The sequence below is a fragment of the Nicrophorus vespilloides genome, unplaced genomic scaffold, assembly GCF_001412225.1.
Source record: "Nicrophorus vespilloides isolate i.1.1-1 unplaced genomic scaffold, Nicve_v1.0, whole genome shotgun sequence".
Classification (NCBI taxonomy): domain Eukaryota; kingdom Metazoa; phylum Arthropoda; class Insecta; order Coleoptera; family Silphidae; genus Nicrophorus; species Nicrophorus vespilloides.
In genome coordinates, this window is record NW_017097768.1 from 6465 (window position 1) to 22982 (window position 16518).

Here is a 16518-nt window from a genome sequence, read left to right on the forward strand (position 1 = left end):
TCTTCCAAATCTTATACTCCTCCGAACATTTCGAACTTATAACAGCTCGAACTGATGAACTCCTAACTTTTTCGCATTTCTCGCAAACTAAATGTATTATATCTTCTATTATTCTTGAATCTAAATGTTTCTCAAGAAGATTATCGTTTCTAAACGATGATTTCTCCAATCCATGAGTCCCCAAAGTTACTTTACTAAACAACGCCATCAACAATTCGCGTGTAGCAATTTTGTAACAACGCCAGTTAATATTGTTATAAATAGACTTATTTATTAAACTCTTATTTAGTCCGAAACTAACAAACTCATCTTTATCCTTTTGCACCTTACGTTTTCTCTTTAAAGAGTTAGTATCTTCCACTTTTGTATCTTTGTCAATATCTTTGACTTCTACATCCATTATTTCCTCATCACTTAATTGAATATTAACATTTTCATCGACATCTTGGATTTCCAGTTTACATAAACCCTTTTGTAATGCTGAAAAGATAAAAAGTAATAATTAAACACATATGTCTTTAGATAGTATATATATTACTTACACGAAATGAAAATTAACGTTCCTTCCAGTACATCACCATTTTTAGATCTAAACCACAGTGTTTTTTCCAGCTTTATTTTACTGGTATCGCTCACAACGTCTCCATAATTAATAATATAAGAAATCTGATCACCAGTCACCACGTAGAGGTCACATTCTGAGTAGTCCTCTATTGTGCTTAAAATTTCAATAGTTTTCGGAGCTGCAAAAATATTAACTATTTATAAAGACAAAAAATATACATTTTAATACAAACTTACCCATTACGATCAGAACGAGATGTTTCTTTTTTGCAAACAAAATGTAATGTTTCTACTTTGGAAAGAAAATGTAAACTGAAGGCAAAAATTTAAGTATTGCGTTTATATACGAAAATCCTAATACTTCACTTTAAAATTATTGCAGGTAATACTTTTGTAAGAGTATTGTTTTATTGGTGCCATAAAATTGAATTCTTAGAATTTTAAATATACTACTTGCGATTTTCAATTATATTTTGTCTCAGTTTCTTGTAAATAATTTAATTCAGCTTTGTCTTCTTAGAAATCCCTTAACTACAATTTTTACCAATTTGGATTGTCTAGAAAAAAATGTTTTTGACCACAATTGGATAATCAATGCTAAAATTTTTATAATCGCCAGAATTATTGACTAAGAATATGATTTTTTAGTCTTGTTGTCTATTGTACAAAAAATAATTCAATGACATATTATAACAATTTCAATGTTTTCAGTCTCGGAATTCCCGGGAAATTTTCCGTTTCCCGGGTACAAAACAATATAATAATTAATACTTGTAAACTTCTATAATCCACAGCCTAAATTTTAAATCATTGAAAGTGAAAGGATTAAATTATTTTGTAAAAAAGTTCAATGAATAAAGAAAAAAAGTTTGAAAAATATTGATTTAAGAATTGATTTTTTATTTACTAATAAATGCGGTGCTTTGCATAGAATTATTAAAATCGTAACAAGTTATTAAATAACCACCGCTCATTTCCTTGTTCGTTTTTTAAGTTGATTCTGAAGTTTCTTCCAAATCTTATTCTCCTCCGAACATTTCGAACTTATAACAGCTCGAACTGAAGAACTCCTAACTTTTTCGCATTTCTCGCAAACTAAATGTATTATATCTTCGATTATTCTTGAATCTAAGTATTTCTCAAGATGTTTTTCTTTTCTAAACAATTGTTTCTTGAATCCATGAGTCCCCAAAGTTACTTTACTAAACAAAGCCATCAACAATTCACGTGTAGCAATTTTGTAACAACTCCAGTTAATAGTCTTATAAATAGACTTATTTATCAAACTCTTGTTTAGTCCGAAACTAACAAACTCATCTTTATCCTTTTGAACCTTACGTTTCCTCTTTAAAGAGTTAGTATCTTCCACTTTTGTATCTTCTTCAATATACTTCACTTCTACTTCCATCATTTCCTCATCACTTAATTGAATTTTATCATATTCATAGACATCTTGAATATCGGGCTTATAGAAATCCTTATGTAATGCTGAAAAGATAAAAAGTAATAATTAAACACATATGTTTTTAGATATTTTATATGTTACTTACTCGAAATGAAAATTAACGTTCCTTCTAGTACATCACCATTTTTAGATCTAAACAACAGTTTTTTTTCTAGCTGTATTTTCCTGGTATCGCTTACAACGTCTCTATAATTAATAATATAAGAAATCTTATCACCAGTCACCACGAAGAGGTCGCATTCTGTGTAATCCTCTACTGTGCTTAAAATTTCAATAGTTTTCGGAGCTGTAAAAACAAGTAACTATTAAATACAGACAAAAAAATATACATTTTAATATGAACTTACCCATTACGATCAGCACGAATTGTTTCTATTTTTTTCAAACAAAATTTAAACTAAGTATGTTAAGTCTAGTTTGTGATATTTCTTTTTTGCAAAGAAAATGTAAACTGAAGATAAAAATTTTAGTTTTGCGTTTATTACAGGTACTAATTTTATATGGGTATTGTTTTGTTGGGTTTATGCAAACTTATAAAAAACAATTGAGAATTATTTTTTATTGATGGTACTTGAATTCTTGGAATTTTGAAAACTACTAATAGTGATTTTCTATTATATTTTTTCTCAGTTTGTTGTAAACAATTTACTGCAGTTTTCTCTTCTTGGAAATCCCTTAAATTCAATTTTTACCAATTTGGATTATCAAAAAAAAAATTGTTGACGTCAATCGTTTTCATTAAAATTGGCTAATCAATGCTATTTTTTTTTATAATCGCTAAGAATGTACAAGTAGAAAAATTAATGAATTCGTTACAAAACTAACTATAAGAAATTTACTAAAAAAATGCAGAACAACACGATTAGGAAAAGTTTACAGTAATACCTCGCATAGTCCGGGTAATAGTCTCACTAATATCCCGGATTGTTTAAAATCGCACTAATCGAGAAACTGAAAACTTATATATAAAAATTGATTTTCTTTACTTAGTTTTTTATAACTTTTATTTTATTAAATTAAAATTTAGTTTTTTTCTGAAATTTCTTAAGATTTAAATTTAATTTTTCTAACGTTTAAATATAATTTAATATCACTCAACTTTCTAACAAATTCTCACAAACAAAAAAAAACAATAAAATCTTGGTTTATTTATTGAATAGATTTTTTAAATGAATTCACTGCAAATATCAAAAAAAAATATATTGGGAACGAACAAAATGAAACGTATATTTTTCGAATATTTTAAAAATCGAATTTATTTATTTATTATTAGCATATTAAATATATGCTTTGAAATATTAATAAATAAAACATAAAATGAATTATAAGTACATTGTAACTTTAATACGAAATTTTAAAGTATTTGCTTGCATCAATCGATTTTATAGGTAAAACATTACCAAATATCTTCGAAGTATTCTGACTTTTTAGAGTCATTTTATTAAAACTATATTATTCTCTGATAATTATTTCTATTTGTAACCATTGATTCTCAAATTCAATGGAAGTTAATTGTGGTTTTTAACTGATTGATTTTAAGTCCTAACAATTCCCTAACAAATCTACATTTAACAATTGTTAAAAAAAAGATTTTTTTTAGCTTTCTCACCAAATTACATTAACATTCATTACTTGATAATTTTCTTCTTTTCTCTGAATTTTGATTATTTTGTGTATCGTCATCTTGTCTTTCTCGTTTAAATTTGCTTTTAAAATATTGATTTTGTAATTCATTTTTATACGTCACCAACCTAGAAAGTATGTCTGAAAAAGTACAATTAGTATTCGAATTCAATTAAAAATGATATAACAAATACCCACCAGAAACCGATTTTATAATGGCCTTACAAGCAAACTCATCTTCTAATATCACCAAAACGGGTATCTCCGGCTTCAAAACATTATGTTTGCTTAAGATTTGATCATAATTGACGATTTTAAAAGATTTACAATCACTTTTGATAATTTCCACTAAAGCGTAGAATTGATAGTCTTCGTTATTTTCAGTGAAACTGATGTTGTCATCTATTGAATAAAAATTAGTATTCGTATCTTAAGAATAATTTCATTATTTTTTAAATTATTATTGGACGAAACTATTACATTTTATTGGTTATCATTTTTACATATACTCGCATAGTACAGCTTCAATCTCGATTAGTCCGGTTTCAAACAGTATTTTGTCAATTATCCGAACTATGAGAGTTATTGCTGTATTCAAATCATATACATTTATGTACACAATCAAATGAAATTATATTAATAAATTCTGATATTTAAACCAAATTTTTGTTTAAATAAATAATTTAAAAGACTATTGTTTTTACCTTATTGTAAAATATTTTACAATTTTAACTATTAATATTAATTAAACAGAATACTTACTCATTTTAATGATGTTTCACTTAATTAATTGTAAATTACAATTACAAAGTTCAATTACAATACAAAAAAAAAATACACTTATGAAACAAAAAAATATTTTAACATATTTTGAAAGCTATTCTCGTACAAAGAGTATTAGTATTCAAAGAATATATTTTGTTTGCTATACAAAAAAAAATACTTCATTTTGGATATTTAACAAAAAATAAACCAAATTCGAGAAGGAACGTAAAATTTAAAATTATTCCTTTGAAATCTTTATATTTTATCAATCCAAAATTTATCATTTCTCTCTATACTGAATAGTAAGGATTTATATTTGTTTCGGTGGTGATTACGCAATTATATTAATTGTAGGCTAATTAAAAGACAGATATTTATTTTCTACAAATAATTTCTTACACATTACAAAAAATGTTTATGTTACATAATGATTTTGTTTGTGATCATTGAATTATAAATATTTTCCTTTATATAAATATAAATATTTGTAGTTATTCTAATTGTTGCTTAAAATTTTTCCAATATACAGCTAAATGAATATTCTTCATTTCAGTATTATTTAGGTTTAATAAATCTTTGGAATTATTGCGTTTCTCAATTTTGCTCAATTTTTTACCTGTAAAAGAAAAATTCTTAATTAACTTACAGTTTCATAAAATTCATAAAACAATATTCAAATAGTAAAGTAAAACATATTATTTTTATATTTACTAGATTACATAGTAATTAAAACTGATAAAAGATAAATTATATTTAATTTTTAGAATCTCATTTTCTTTTAAATTATTTCAATTTAATTAAAACTTGATTGTTGCATTACCGTTTTTATTATTTGTACGTTTCTTGGGATTTCTTAATTTTACTTTTTTAGGTAAATTTACGTTATTAATCGTCTCTAAATTGATCGGTTCTCGTGTAACATTATTTGGAAGTCCATTTTCGAGTTCAATTTTTCTCATCAGCAATCTGCTAAGTTTATCTAAAAGGATTTAATTATGTAATTTGACTTTAATTGAAGATTTCAATAACAAAATATACGAACCAGATATAGATTTTATAACACCTTTACGCGCAAGTCCATCTTCAAAAGTCACGACCACCGGAATCTCCAACTTCATAACACTATATTTGCTTATAATTTTATCGCAATTGACGATTTGATATGAAGTTTTCCCATTCTCAACAACCTCTACAAGAGCAAGAGCTTTAGCTTTGCTGTAGTAATCAGACAAATAATCTAAAAACGGAAAATTAGTATAAATATCTTAAATTTAGTTTCAACTTTACTAACCCATTTTTGTTTCTAAAATTTAATACTAAAGCTTAGATACCTTAATATGACACCAATGATAACAAACTAACTCTAACTCTGCTTTTCTGAACTGAATGTTTATGTAGATTTGTGAATTACTGTATAGTGAAAATATTTACAAATTGATTGTATACAAATTCACAAGTGATTAAAACGTAATTTTGAAAATAAGATAATATAAATGCAATAATATTATAAATATTCCGGGCCGAAACATACAAATCTGATAAGTAAATATTAATATTATATAATATTGCCTAAGAATGGTGTGTCATGAATATTGAAGAAAATAGTAATAAATTAGAATTAAACTATGAACACTAAACAAAAATTATAATTGATAATGGTTTATAATTTTGGTTTGTATGTTATTTTGTTTCAAATAAAAATCTAGAACAAAAAATATATATTCATATATACATCTGTCCAAAGTGCCCTAAATTTTATTCATTTTCATTATTTGCTTTACTAATATGACTGTTTAATGAAGAAATCCTATTGAATTTCGAGTATTGGGAAATACTCTTTAGGTAAAAAAAAACCGGTTTCATCCTAACCGTCCTTTTGGACAGGGATCCTACCCATCCCTTTTGGGTAATAGAAAATTTGTGGCAAATATAACAGGTATAAATTCTCTGAAAGACCGAACCATAGATAATTCTGTAAAACACGTGCAATGCACATTTTTTACATCTATGCCCAAAAATATTCCTGCTTGGACTTGTTTCGTAATTATTTACATTGATTATATTTGTAGGAAAAAAAAGGAAAAAAAATTAAATAATTATATTAAAGAATAAATTCGAAATGAAAGGAAATACAGCAAATTTTGCAATGATCTTATTGGGTATTATATTGTTGTATATTTATTAAGTACAACACTTAGTAAATCCTGAAATTTTCACAATATAACAATAAAATAACCCATAATTAATAAAATTAGAAAATATTAATTATTTATTTAGTAATTATTTCATTCCAGATTTTAACATAAAAAACTGATCTAAGGTATATACTTGTTTATCAATAAATTAAATAGCACGTAAAAAAATAATACAAAATACATCATTTTATATTGGAGCACTCGTATTACAATGTGCTCTAATTGTAGATAATATAAATACAATAATATTATGAATATCTCGGGCAGAAACATACAAATCTGCTAAGTAAATATTAATAATGCCTAAAAATGGTTTGTTATGAATATTGAAGAAAATAGTAATAAATTATAATTAAACCATAAACACTAGACAACTAATTTTTGTTTGTTATGAATTGATACGTTGTTATCATTATTTTGTTCTCTGTGGCTTTTAAATAAAAATCCAGAACAAAAGAAATTATATGCATATATACATCTGTCCAAAGTGCCCTAACTTTTATTCATTTTCATTATTTTTGTATATTAAAATCGTATTATTGTTTGCATTACTAATATGACTGTTTAATTAAGAAATCATATTGAATTTCGGTATTGGGAGATACTCTTTAGGTAAAAAACCGGTTTCATCCTAACCGTCTTTTTGGACAAGGATCCTATTGGGTAGGTAAGAAATAGAAAATTTATGGCAAATATAGCAGGTAGAAATAGGCTGAAACACCCAACAATAATTCTGTAAAACACGTGCAATGCACATTTTTACATCTATGCTCAAATATATTCCTGTTTGGACTTGTTTCGTAATTATTTACATTGAATATATTTGTAGAAATACAGCAATACCTCGAGTAGTGCGGGTTCCATTCTTATCGGAATTTGAAGCCGGACTAATTGAAGAAAGAAAAACAATTAAATAATTATATTAAAGAATAAATTCGAAATGAAAGGAAATACAGCAAATTTTGCAATGATCTTATTGGGTATTATATTGTTGTATATTTATTAAGTATAACCTATTATTCAAGGCATGGTTTCCCAAATTTTTCCTGCAACGGAACACTTCATTAATCGAAATTTTCACAATTTAACCATAATATAACCCTTAATCAATAAAATTAGTAAAGATTAGAAAAACATCAATTATTTATTTAGTAATTATTTCATTCCAGATTTTAACATAAAAAACTCATCTAAGGTATGTAGGTATGTACTTATTTAAAAATAAATTAAATAGAACTTAAAAAATAATACAAAATACATCATTTTATATTGGAGCACTTTTATTACAATATGCTGTAATTGCAGATAATATAAATGCAATAATATTATGAATATCTCGGGCAGAAACATACAAATCTGCTAAGTAAATATTAATAATGCCTAAAAATGGTGTGTTATGAATATTGAAGAAAATAGTAATAAATTAAAATTAAACCATAAACACTAGACAACTAATTTTTGTTTGTTATGAATTGATACGTTGTTATCATTATTTTGTTCTCTGTTGCTTTCAAATAAAAATCCAGAACAAAAGAAATTATATTCATATATACATCAGTCCAAAGTGTCCTAAATTTTATTCATTTTCATTATTTTTGTATATTAAAATCGTATTCTTGTTTGCTTTACTAATATGACAGTTTAATTAAGAAATCATATTGAATTTCGAGTATTAGGAGATACTCTTTAGGTAACAAATCGGTTTCATCCTAACCGTTAAGATGAAACCGTTTTTTTTTACCTAAATTCTAACCGTCTTTTTGGACAGGAATCTTATACATTCCTTTTAGGTAGGTAAGAAATAGAAAGTTTCTGGCAAATATAGCAGGTATAAATTCGTTGAAAGACCCAACCATAGATAATTCTGTAAAACACGTGCAATGCACATTTTTTACATCCATGCTCAAATATATTCCTGTTTGGACTTGTTTCGTAATTATTTACATTGATTATATTTGTAGAAATACAGCATTACCTCGAGTAGTGCGGGTTCCATCCTTATTGGAGTTTGAAGCCGGACTAATTGAGGAAAGAAAAAAAAATTAATTATATTAAAGAATAAATTCGAAATGAAAGGAAATACAGAAAATTTTGCAATGATCTTATTGGGTATTATATTCTTGTATATTTATTAAGTATAACCTATTATTCAAGGCAGGGTTTTTCAAATTTTTCCTGCAACGGAACACTTCGTAAATCGAAATTTTCACAATATAACCATAATATAACCGATAATCAATAAAATTAGAAAATATTAGAAGAACATTAATTATTTATTTAGTAATTATTTCATTCCAGATTTTAACATAAAAATTCATCTAAGGTATGTAATTATTTAACAATAAATTAAATAGAACGTAAAAAATAATACCAAATACATCATTTTATATTGGAGCACTCTATTACAATGTGCTCTAATTTCAGATAATATAAATGCAATAATATTGTGAATATCTCGGGCAGATACTTACAAATCTGTTAAGTAAATATTAATATTATATAATATTGCCTAAAAATGGTGTGTTATGAATATTGAAGAAAATAGTAATAAATTAGAATTAAACCATGAACACTAAACAAAAACTATAATTGATAATGGTTTATAATTTTTGTTTATTATGAATTGATACGTTATTATCATTATTTTGTTCTCTGTGGCTTTGAAATAAAAATCCAGAAAAAAAGAAATTATATTCATGTATATATCTGTCCAAAGTGCCCTAAATTTTATTTATTTTCATTATTTTTGTATATTGAAATCGTATTATTGTTTCCTTTACTAATATGACTGTTTAATTAAGAAATCATATTGAATTTCGACTATTAGGAGATACTCTTTAGGTAACAAATCGGTTTCATTCTAACCGTTAAGATGAAACCGTTTTTTTTACCTAAATAAACGGTTTCATCCTAATCGTCTTTTTGGAAAGAAAATTTGTGGCAAATATAGCAGGTATAAATTCGTTGAAAGACCCAACCATAGATAATTCTGTAAAACACGTGCAATGCACATTTTTTACATCCATGCCCAAAAATATTCCTGTTTGGAATTGTTTCGTAATTATTTACATTGATTATATTTGTAGAATTACAGCATTACTTCGAGTAGTGTCTCGGACTAATTGAGGAAAGGAAAAAAAATAATAATTATATTAAAGAATAAATACAGCAAATTTTGGAAAGGAAAGTAAATAAAGCAAATTTTGCAATGAGCTTATTGAGTATTACATTGCTGTATATTTATTAAGTATAGCCTATTATCCAAGGCAGGGTTTCCCAAACTTCTCCTGCAACGGAACACTTCGTAAATCCTGAAATTTTGACATAATAACCTATAATTAATAAAATTTTAAAAAATTAGAAAAACATTAATTATTTATTTACTAATTATTTCATTACAGATTTTAACTTAAAAACTGATCTAAGGTATGTAACTTAAATAAATGTACAAAATAATACAAAATACATCATTTTATATTGGAGCACTCTATAAAAATGTGCTCTAAATGTAAAGGCGTCGGTACAATCGGTCAATCTGGCGAAAGTTCATGCTTTGAGGCCCTCATATTTATGTCCGGGACCTCAAAATCCAAAGGATAATCCTGTCTAAAAGCTACAGAAACGTACAAAGTATATGATTAAAATGAGCGTCCGTTGGCTGTATCACGAAAATCCGATACGAAAAAGTTGGTATGATCCTCAAAACCGACAAAGCATTGTTGGGGCTGATAAACCCGAAAGGGGATAGAAAAAATAATATATGACAAAATCATACAACTTAATACATATACTATCAACCTCACTAGAGAGCTTATTTTCAGATCAAGATCCAAAAATTATGCTAACACTAATAACATTAATTGACAAGTTCAAGGTACCCATTTAAAAATGGTACATATGGTTGCATATTAACTTCCGGACAGAGTTTAAACTATCCCTCCTGTAACCAGAGTCACTGCTCAGACATTGGGGTTCCCGAACCAGGAAATTTTACAATAGTATTTAAAATAGATTATTGTTTTTTAGTATAGTTAAAGCCCTCTAAAAATAGTTTGTCCCAACTATCCTTACACCACCATTGTCCCAACTATCCTTACACCACCATTGTCCCAGCTGCTAAAAGAATCTATTCATTTTTTCTTATTCTTTTTAAACACCACTTTCCTCACTTAGCTTATGAATAGCACAGTTTCTACCGTGTATTTAAAAAAGGAAAAAGAAACAGAGATCTAGGACGAAATTTAAAAAATATTCAAATCGGGAGTCTGCGGTCCAGAACATTTGAACTGGGCTAAGTCTCAGGTGGACTATGAGTCTGTGAAGGACTTAACCCGCAACCAAATGCACAGAGCAGCACGCAGGATTGAAATTAATCGAATGGTATACTTATATATAGATTGTGCCTATTAACTGAAATATAAAATGACTTAGGCTGTTATAATTGTGTCAGTTTGACGCAATTTATTGACTGAATCAATGTTAAACTCATCAAGAGATTTTCTCTTAATACTACGGATATTAACTGTGAAATTTAGAGCAGAAAAATCAACACTTGCATATTTGCTTTTGAATTTACTTTCTTGAATCACTTATTATATTAATTATACATAATTCATTACAAATAAAACATTATTATTCAATTAAATATTACATTTTATTATCTATACTTAAATTATACTAAATTTACAAGTTTTATTTATGTAATTATTTATATTACAAACGCCTAATATTTAATACGTTGTTTAAAACAATCTACAAGTATAAAACTGAAGTTTATTTAACTATGAACAAATTGATAAGAATAACGTTTTATCAAGGTTTTTCTTCATATTTATAAATAAATAACGTAGCTATTTCATAATGTTCCTATTTACATAAAAATACTCATACATCGAATCCTTCTCAGCATGGATTTTCATCCTTTTACTCACATTTCCACATTTGTATGCTATAGCAGTTCTGACAAGTGTAGGTGTGCATTTGCATTTCTCACAAACTACAGAAATGATGTCTTCTATAATTTTGACGTTTAATACCGGTTTAGGTGATTTGATTCGTTGCATAAACTTAGTCCCTTCTTTCGCACTAAGGCTGTGAGTGGCCAAAACATTTTTAGGAAATATTTCGAGCAATAACCTACGTGTCGCCAGTTTATAACAAGTCCAATCAATCGAGAAAAACACGTCCTTAGGAATACGTGTATTATTTTGTCCAAAATATATATATTTCGATGATATTCCTATAGATTCTTCAACAAAATTTAGATTATTTTCTTTACTTTTGTCATAAATAATATTTTGTAGTTCTTTCGTTTTATTACAATAAGATTGTTCAATGTTATTGTTTTCTTTTGTGTTTAGTGAATGTTCTTTCTGGATGTTTTCTTGGGTCTGATGATGAAAGTTTTCATTAAGAAAAATTGGCTTGTCTAAAACTTTACTTTTTAGTTCAAAATTTAAACTCTTCCTAGCCGAAGATTTCAGTATAGAAATTTTTTCTAGACCCAAACTGGTTATATCATCTAAAATTGATAAATTTAAACATCATTTGATAATTAATAAAAACAGGTTATTTTTATTAATCTGTAAACCGGTTTTAGAAAATCGTTAATATTTTGACTTCCAAAAGTATTTTCTAAGAAATGTCTCTACCGAAAATACTGAAAACCGGTTTTTATTACATTACTTCTACTTACCAGATATTGAAATGATACTCGCTTCTTTCGTTATGATTCCACATATTACGGATACTGTATCACCTTCTCTCACAGTCTCTTTATTACACAATACCGACTTGCTGCTAACCACTTCGTAAATGAAAGTATTATTAATATTATATTGTATTAACATATATTTCTTGGACGCATAACCTAATATACAAAACAGTTATAATTTAGATCTGTAAAGGTATTAACAGATATATTTACCCATGGTTAATTGTATTTTGCATTCAAATTTTATAATTTTCAATTTAATACAAGTAACATATTCAAATTAGCACAAATTATAAATAGTTTTACATTATTCGAATACAGAATCAGTGCATTGTCAAGAGTGTAAAATACGACTAAATCCGACCTTGAAATACCACCCAGTTAACAAAAACTAAATGTGTCGTTTGTTTTTATAAAATCTGTTCATTAAATTACAAAAATAAGTAACAATTATTTTGATATTTTTACTATTTTAATTTCTAAATAAAATGTTGAGATTTTATATTATGTGAATTGTCTCTGTTCTTGTTTTTAGTCCAATTAAATTTGTGTTAATTAAAGTTATAAATAACAAATATTGATTTTTTTTAAATCTGTCTTTTACAAATGTTGGTCTTAATTTGGAGCTAACTAATATCTTTATGTCCTTTTTTTTATTATTTCTAATATTTTATATATAAATTGAAAATAATGAAAGAAAATAAGGATGGATTAAGTTGGATGCAGGTTATAATAATTCAGTTCAGTTCTGATCCTTTATTGAAATTGACTGAAAGTTCATCACATTTGGTACTTTTAAAACCACATTTGTCTTTAGTTATGTATTTAAAATTTGACTACACAAAACAAAATCTATTAACACAATTATTTTTCATTGCGTTTAACCGTAATTCTGTACTGTTCTGTACAATTCGTTTTGTACAAGATGCGCAAACTATTTAGAACTGTAATTTTGCATCTTCTAATAGCGATATTTAGAAAATCACGAACAACTCTCACATCCCTTGAAAAGGAATTTCGAATGTTCGTCGCATTTTCTTTCCTCCTCTTCATGCAAAAGCAGTGAGTGACTATAATCCTCTTATTAAAAACAATCATTACCAAAAACTTATTCTTAGATTGGTAATTTAATATCTTCAAAACTATTTTATATGGACCGAAGATAAATAAATCTTTCTCAAATGTTTTCAAAACTTTTTCAGTAATTCTGTTAAAAAAACTGCTTAGTATATTTCTCATCTGATTTATTTTCGATTCACCTCTACAACATTTTTCAGCAATTTTCAGATTCACTTCATAATTTCTCAAATCTCGTTGAATCAATGCATCTTTGTTTTTAAGCAATACATTCAAATTAGCTAAAATTAAAAAAAAAACACATGAATTTTATTGATTCAATGAATTTGTTCGGTTTGCTTACCAGAAGCGGCTACAACTCTTCCAAGTACAACAACATTATTTTCATTTATTTTAACCATATCACCTTTCTTAATGCTCTTTGCATCATTAAGATTAGATGTTATACCAAGTATACGGTAACAAAATATGTCGTTAATACAAAAACGTAGTAACCAAAATAAATTAGTTGTTGTAACTCTGGCATCTGTAAATTTATAAATTAAACCAAAAAACATTATTCAATTATTCAGATTCAAATTCACTAACCTATTAGATCACTGCTTTTTTCTGAAAATGCATACGATTGATCTACAAATAAATTTATGACATAATTACAATTAAAAATGTATTTATTTAATTATAAAACTCACCCATTTTATCTGTATTAAGTAAATGCCTTATTATATAACTTTATACAATATTTTATTGTTTTAACTACGAAAATTATTAATCAGATGAACAATTTAAAAGGTGTACATGAGATATACACTGCGAAATATACGGAACAGCTGTGATGGAATGGGTTCAAAAATAATAAGCAAGAAAAATAAACGTTTTTGTCAAAGAAATTTATTAAACTTTTTCCTTTTAACATTCAACCTTTTACCTTTTAATTTTTTTAATGTATACTACTTCTTATGCAACCCAATTATCAGTAGTTCAAATAACCATATAGTAACAATTATAGCTAATATTAAATAAGGCAACAAATTGTAACTTTACTCTATTTACTTATTTTAATTAATTTAATGATTTTGGTACTATAAATGATCTATGAATTATTATTTTTTTTTAACTTCGTGTATATTAAGTTGCCTGTATTAAAAACTACATAATACATTTTATTTACTATAGTTGCGTAAATATCTACTTAAATAAGCTCAGAATTAAATATTTTCAATAAATTTAATTATAGTTTAATAAAATACTTTTCTTAACATTTACTTTTTTAATTGTCTTCTAATTCTTACTCTTTCCTTTCATATTGAATAAAAAGTAATAACCTTGAAGAATTTGTTTATGTCATAAATAACATAAATTCCTTACATTTATGCAAATATATATAGTATATAGAATGTATCCTAAATAAGTGTTGAAACCAAATCCATATGATCATAGGTTATAACCTTAAGGTGTAATCATGAAGTACATGAAATAAACCAACACTTTGTTTATTGTATTTAATTTTTTTATAATTAATTATAATCTTCGTAGGTAAAATTTAAACTAGATTAAATATTGCTCAGTTTATGATCAATATTGTTAAGAGGTTTGCTTGTAAAAGGCCATCGGCCATCATGTTTTGCATAAATCTATATGTAACAATCGTCAAAATTCTTATATTGGTATCAAGAAATGCCGGCCACTATTCCAACTATCTTTACAAGACGTTGCTTAACTTTTATAGCTAATTGTAGAGAAGTTCTGCCAGGAGCTCATTACAAAGATGAACTTTCTTAAAGTACTTTTTCTTTAGGTTTTCGTCTTTACCTATTTAATAAGCTTGTATGGTATTGATACAATTTTGGCAGTTTTAGTTTCATAAATGACTGAAAGTAATAAAATCATAACATGTTTAGTAACGTTAAGCTTTTTTTGTAGAAGAGAGCAAACTGTACATAGTGACCACAGTGGTACTGTGGGATTGTTACCGCACTAAGACTACTCCTTTTCTTCGTCAGCATACAAGACCTGCATCACTGTACTACTCTGCCATGCTGATTGTCCTTGCCTGTCTGGCACTTCCCTCTGATCACATATGTTAGAGCTGGCCTCCACTGCCACTGTCCTTGTAGGCCCTTTGCAGCCTTCGCTTGTCTTTACTCACTAGCACCTACAATCTCCCAACTCTCTGCACTCTTCAGCATTTCGCTGACAAAATTTTCCGGCTCTAGCAGAACTCCCAATTCTGCCTTGTGTTTCCTTCTAAGCCATTTGCAGCACCTAAAAAGCGTAGGACTATCGTCATCCTAGGAGTACCAGCACCATTCGTACTCCTTCTTTGCCATAAAGTGCCAATTTATCCATGGCCAGACAGCACTTGGCTCAGGTGAAATGTTGTTTAGCCGTGCTTATCCAAGGCTCTATTTGTGGGATTAGACGTCGAGTCCAGGCTCCCACCTGTGCCATTTATCTTGCCACTTTTGGAGCAGTCTGACTCTGGCATAAGTAACGTTAATTATATTTATACAACCAATCTTGCTTTTTAATATATGAAATTTTTAAAAACAAACAATAAAAAAATCATAAAAAGAACAACTTAGTTCATAAAACTTCTGTAAAAGACAAAACTGTAAATTTTAATTTTATGTTCTATAGACTTCTTTAATAAATTAACAACTATATCAAAAGTAAATATAAGTAAATTTTTAACAAATAACAAATAAATGAGAATTGTTATGCAAACAGTTTTTTTTTTAAATAAATATGCCTGTGTGTTCTATTTGCATCAACAATATTGTTTGAGCAGTTTCCAGAATGCATATAAATTACATTTATGATCTCTACTACTTCAAACCAGAAACGTGTAAACAAAACTAGATAAAGCGGATCTTTCCCGAAATATTTGATCCTTCTGTTTATGCTGTCACTTAGTTAATAAACAATATTTTTCAGTTCATTAAATATTTAGAGAATGACAAGAATTTAACAAAAACAAACCGTACTTTTACAAAATAAAAAACATAAACTAATATTTGCTGTAGATTTTACAGTTTTCTAATAATAAATCTAAATTATAAAAAAAAAACTTTCGAAAAAATAACAAACCCTAATCAACATACCAGAAATGTGTA

General features: G+C 26.8%; 4 protein-coding genes across 4 annotated transcripts; all 4 read right to left on the reverse strand.

Annotated features, from left to right (window-relative positions):
- Positions 1–1485: 1485 nt before the first annotated feature.
- LOC108560906 lies at positions 1486–2774 on the reverse strand. Its single transcript, XM_017918627.1, has 3 exons — positions 2377–2774; positions 2115–2315; positions 1486–2052 (listed from the first exon to the last, which is right to left on the reverse strand). Exons 1-3 carry the CDS (start codon positions 2378–2380, stop codon positions 1535–1537), a joined length of 723 nt encoding a protein of 240 aa, XP_017774116.1. The 5' UTR covers positions 2381–2774; the 3' UTR covers positions 1486–1534.
- A 548-nt stretch (positions 2775–3322) lies between these two features.
- LOC108560910 lies at positions 3323–4450 on the reverse strand. Its single transcript, XM_017918630.1, has 3 exons — positions 4415–4450; positions 3851–4054; positions 3323–3793 (listed from the first exon to the last, which is right to left on the reverse strand). The coding sequence occupies exons 1-3, from the start codon at positions 4416–4418 to the stop codon at positions 3648–3650; spliced, it is 354 nt and encodes a 117-aa protein (XP_017774119.1). The 5' UTR covers positions 4419–4450; the 3' UTR covers positions 3323–3647.
- Positions 4451–11338: 6888 nt separating this feature from the next.
- Positions 11339–12561, reverse strand: LOC108560907. The gene is made up of 3 exons (XM_017918628.1): positions 12539–12561; positions 12308–12481; positions 11339–12133 (listed from the first exon to the last, which is right to left on the reverse strand). The coding sequence occupies exons 1-3, from the start codon at positions 12540–12542 to the stop codon at positions 11463–11465; spliced, it is 849 nt and encodes a 282-aa protein (XP_017774117.1). The 5' UTR covers positions 12543–12561; the 3' UTR covers positions 11339–11462.
- A 570-nt stretch (positions 12562–13131) lies between these two features.
- Positions 13132–14215, reverse strand: LOC108560908. The gene is made up of 4 exons (XM_017918629.1): positions 14095–14215; positions 13991–14032; positions 13746–13928; positions 13132–13683 (listed from the first exon to the last, which is right to left on the reverse strand). The coding sequence occupies exons 1-4, from the start codon at positions 14096–14098 to the stop codon at positions 13190–13192; spliced, it is 723 nt and encodes a 240-aa protein (XP_017774118.1). The 5' UTR covers positions 14099–14215; the 3' UTR covers positions 13132–13189.
- Positions 14216–16518: the final 2303 nt, after the last annotated feature.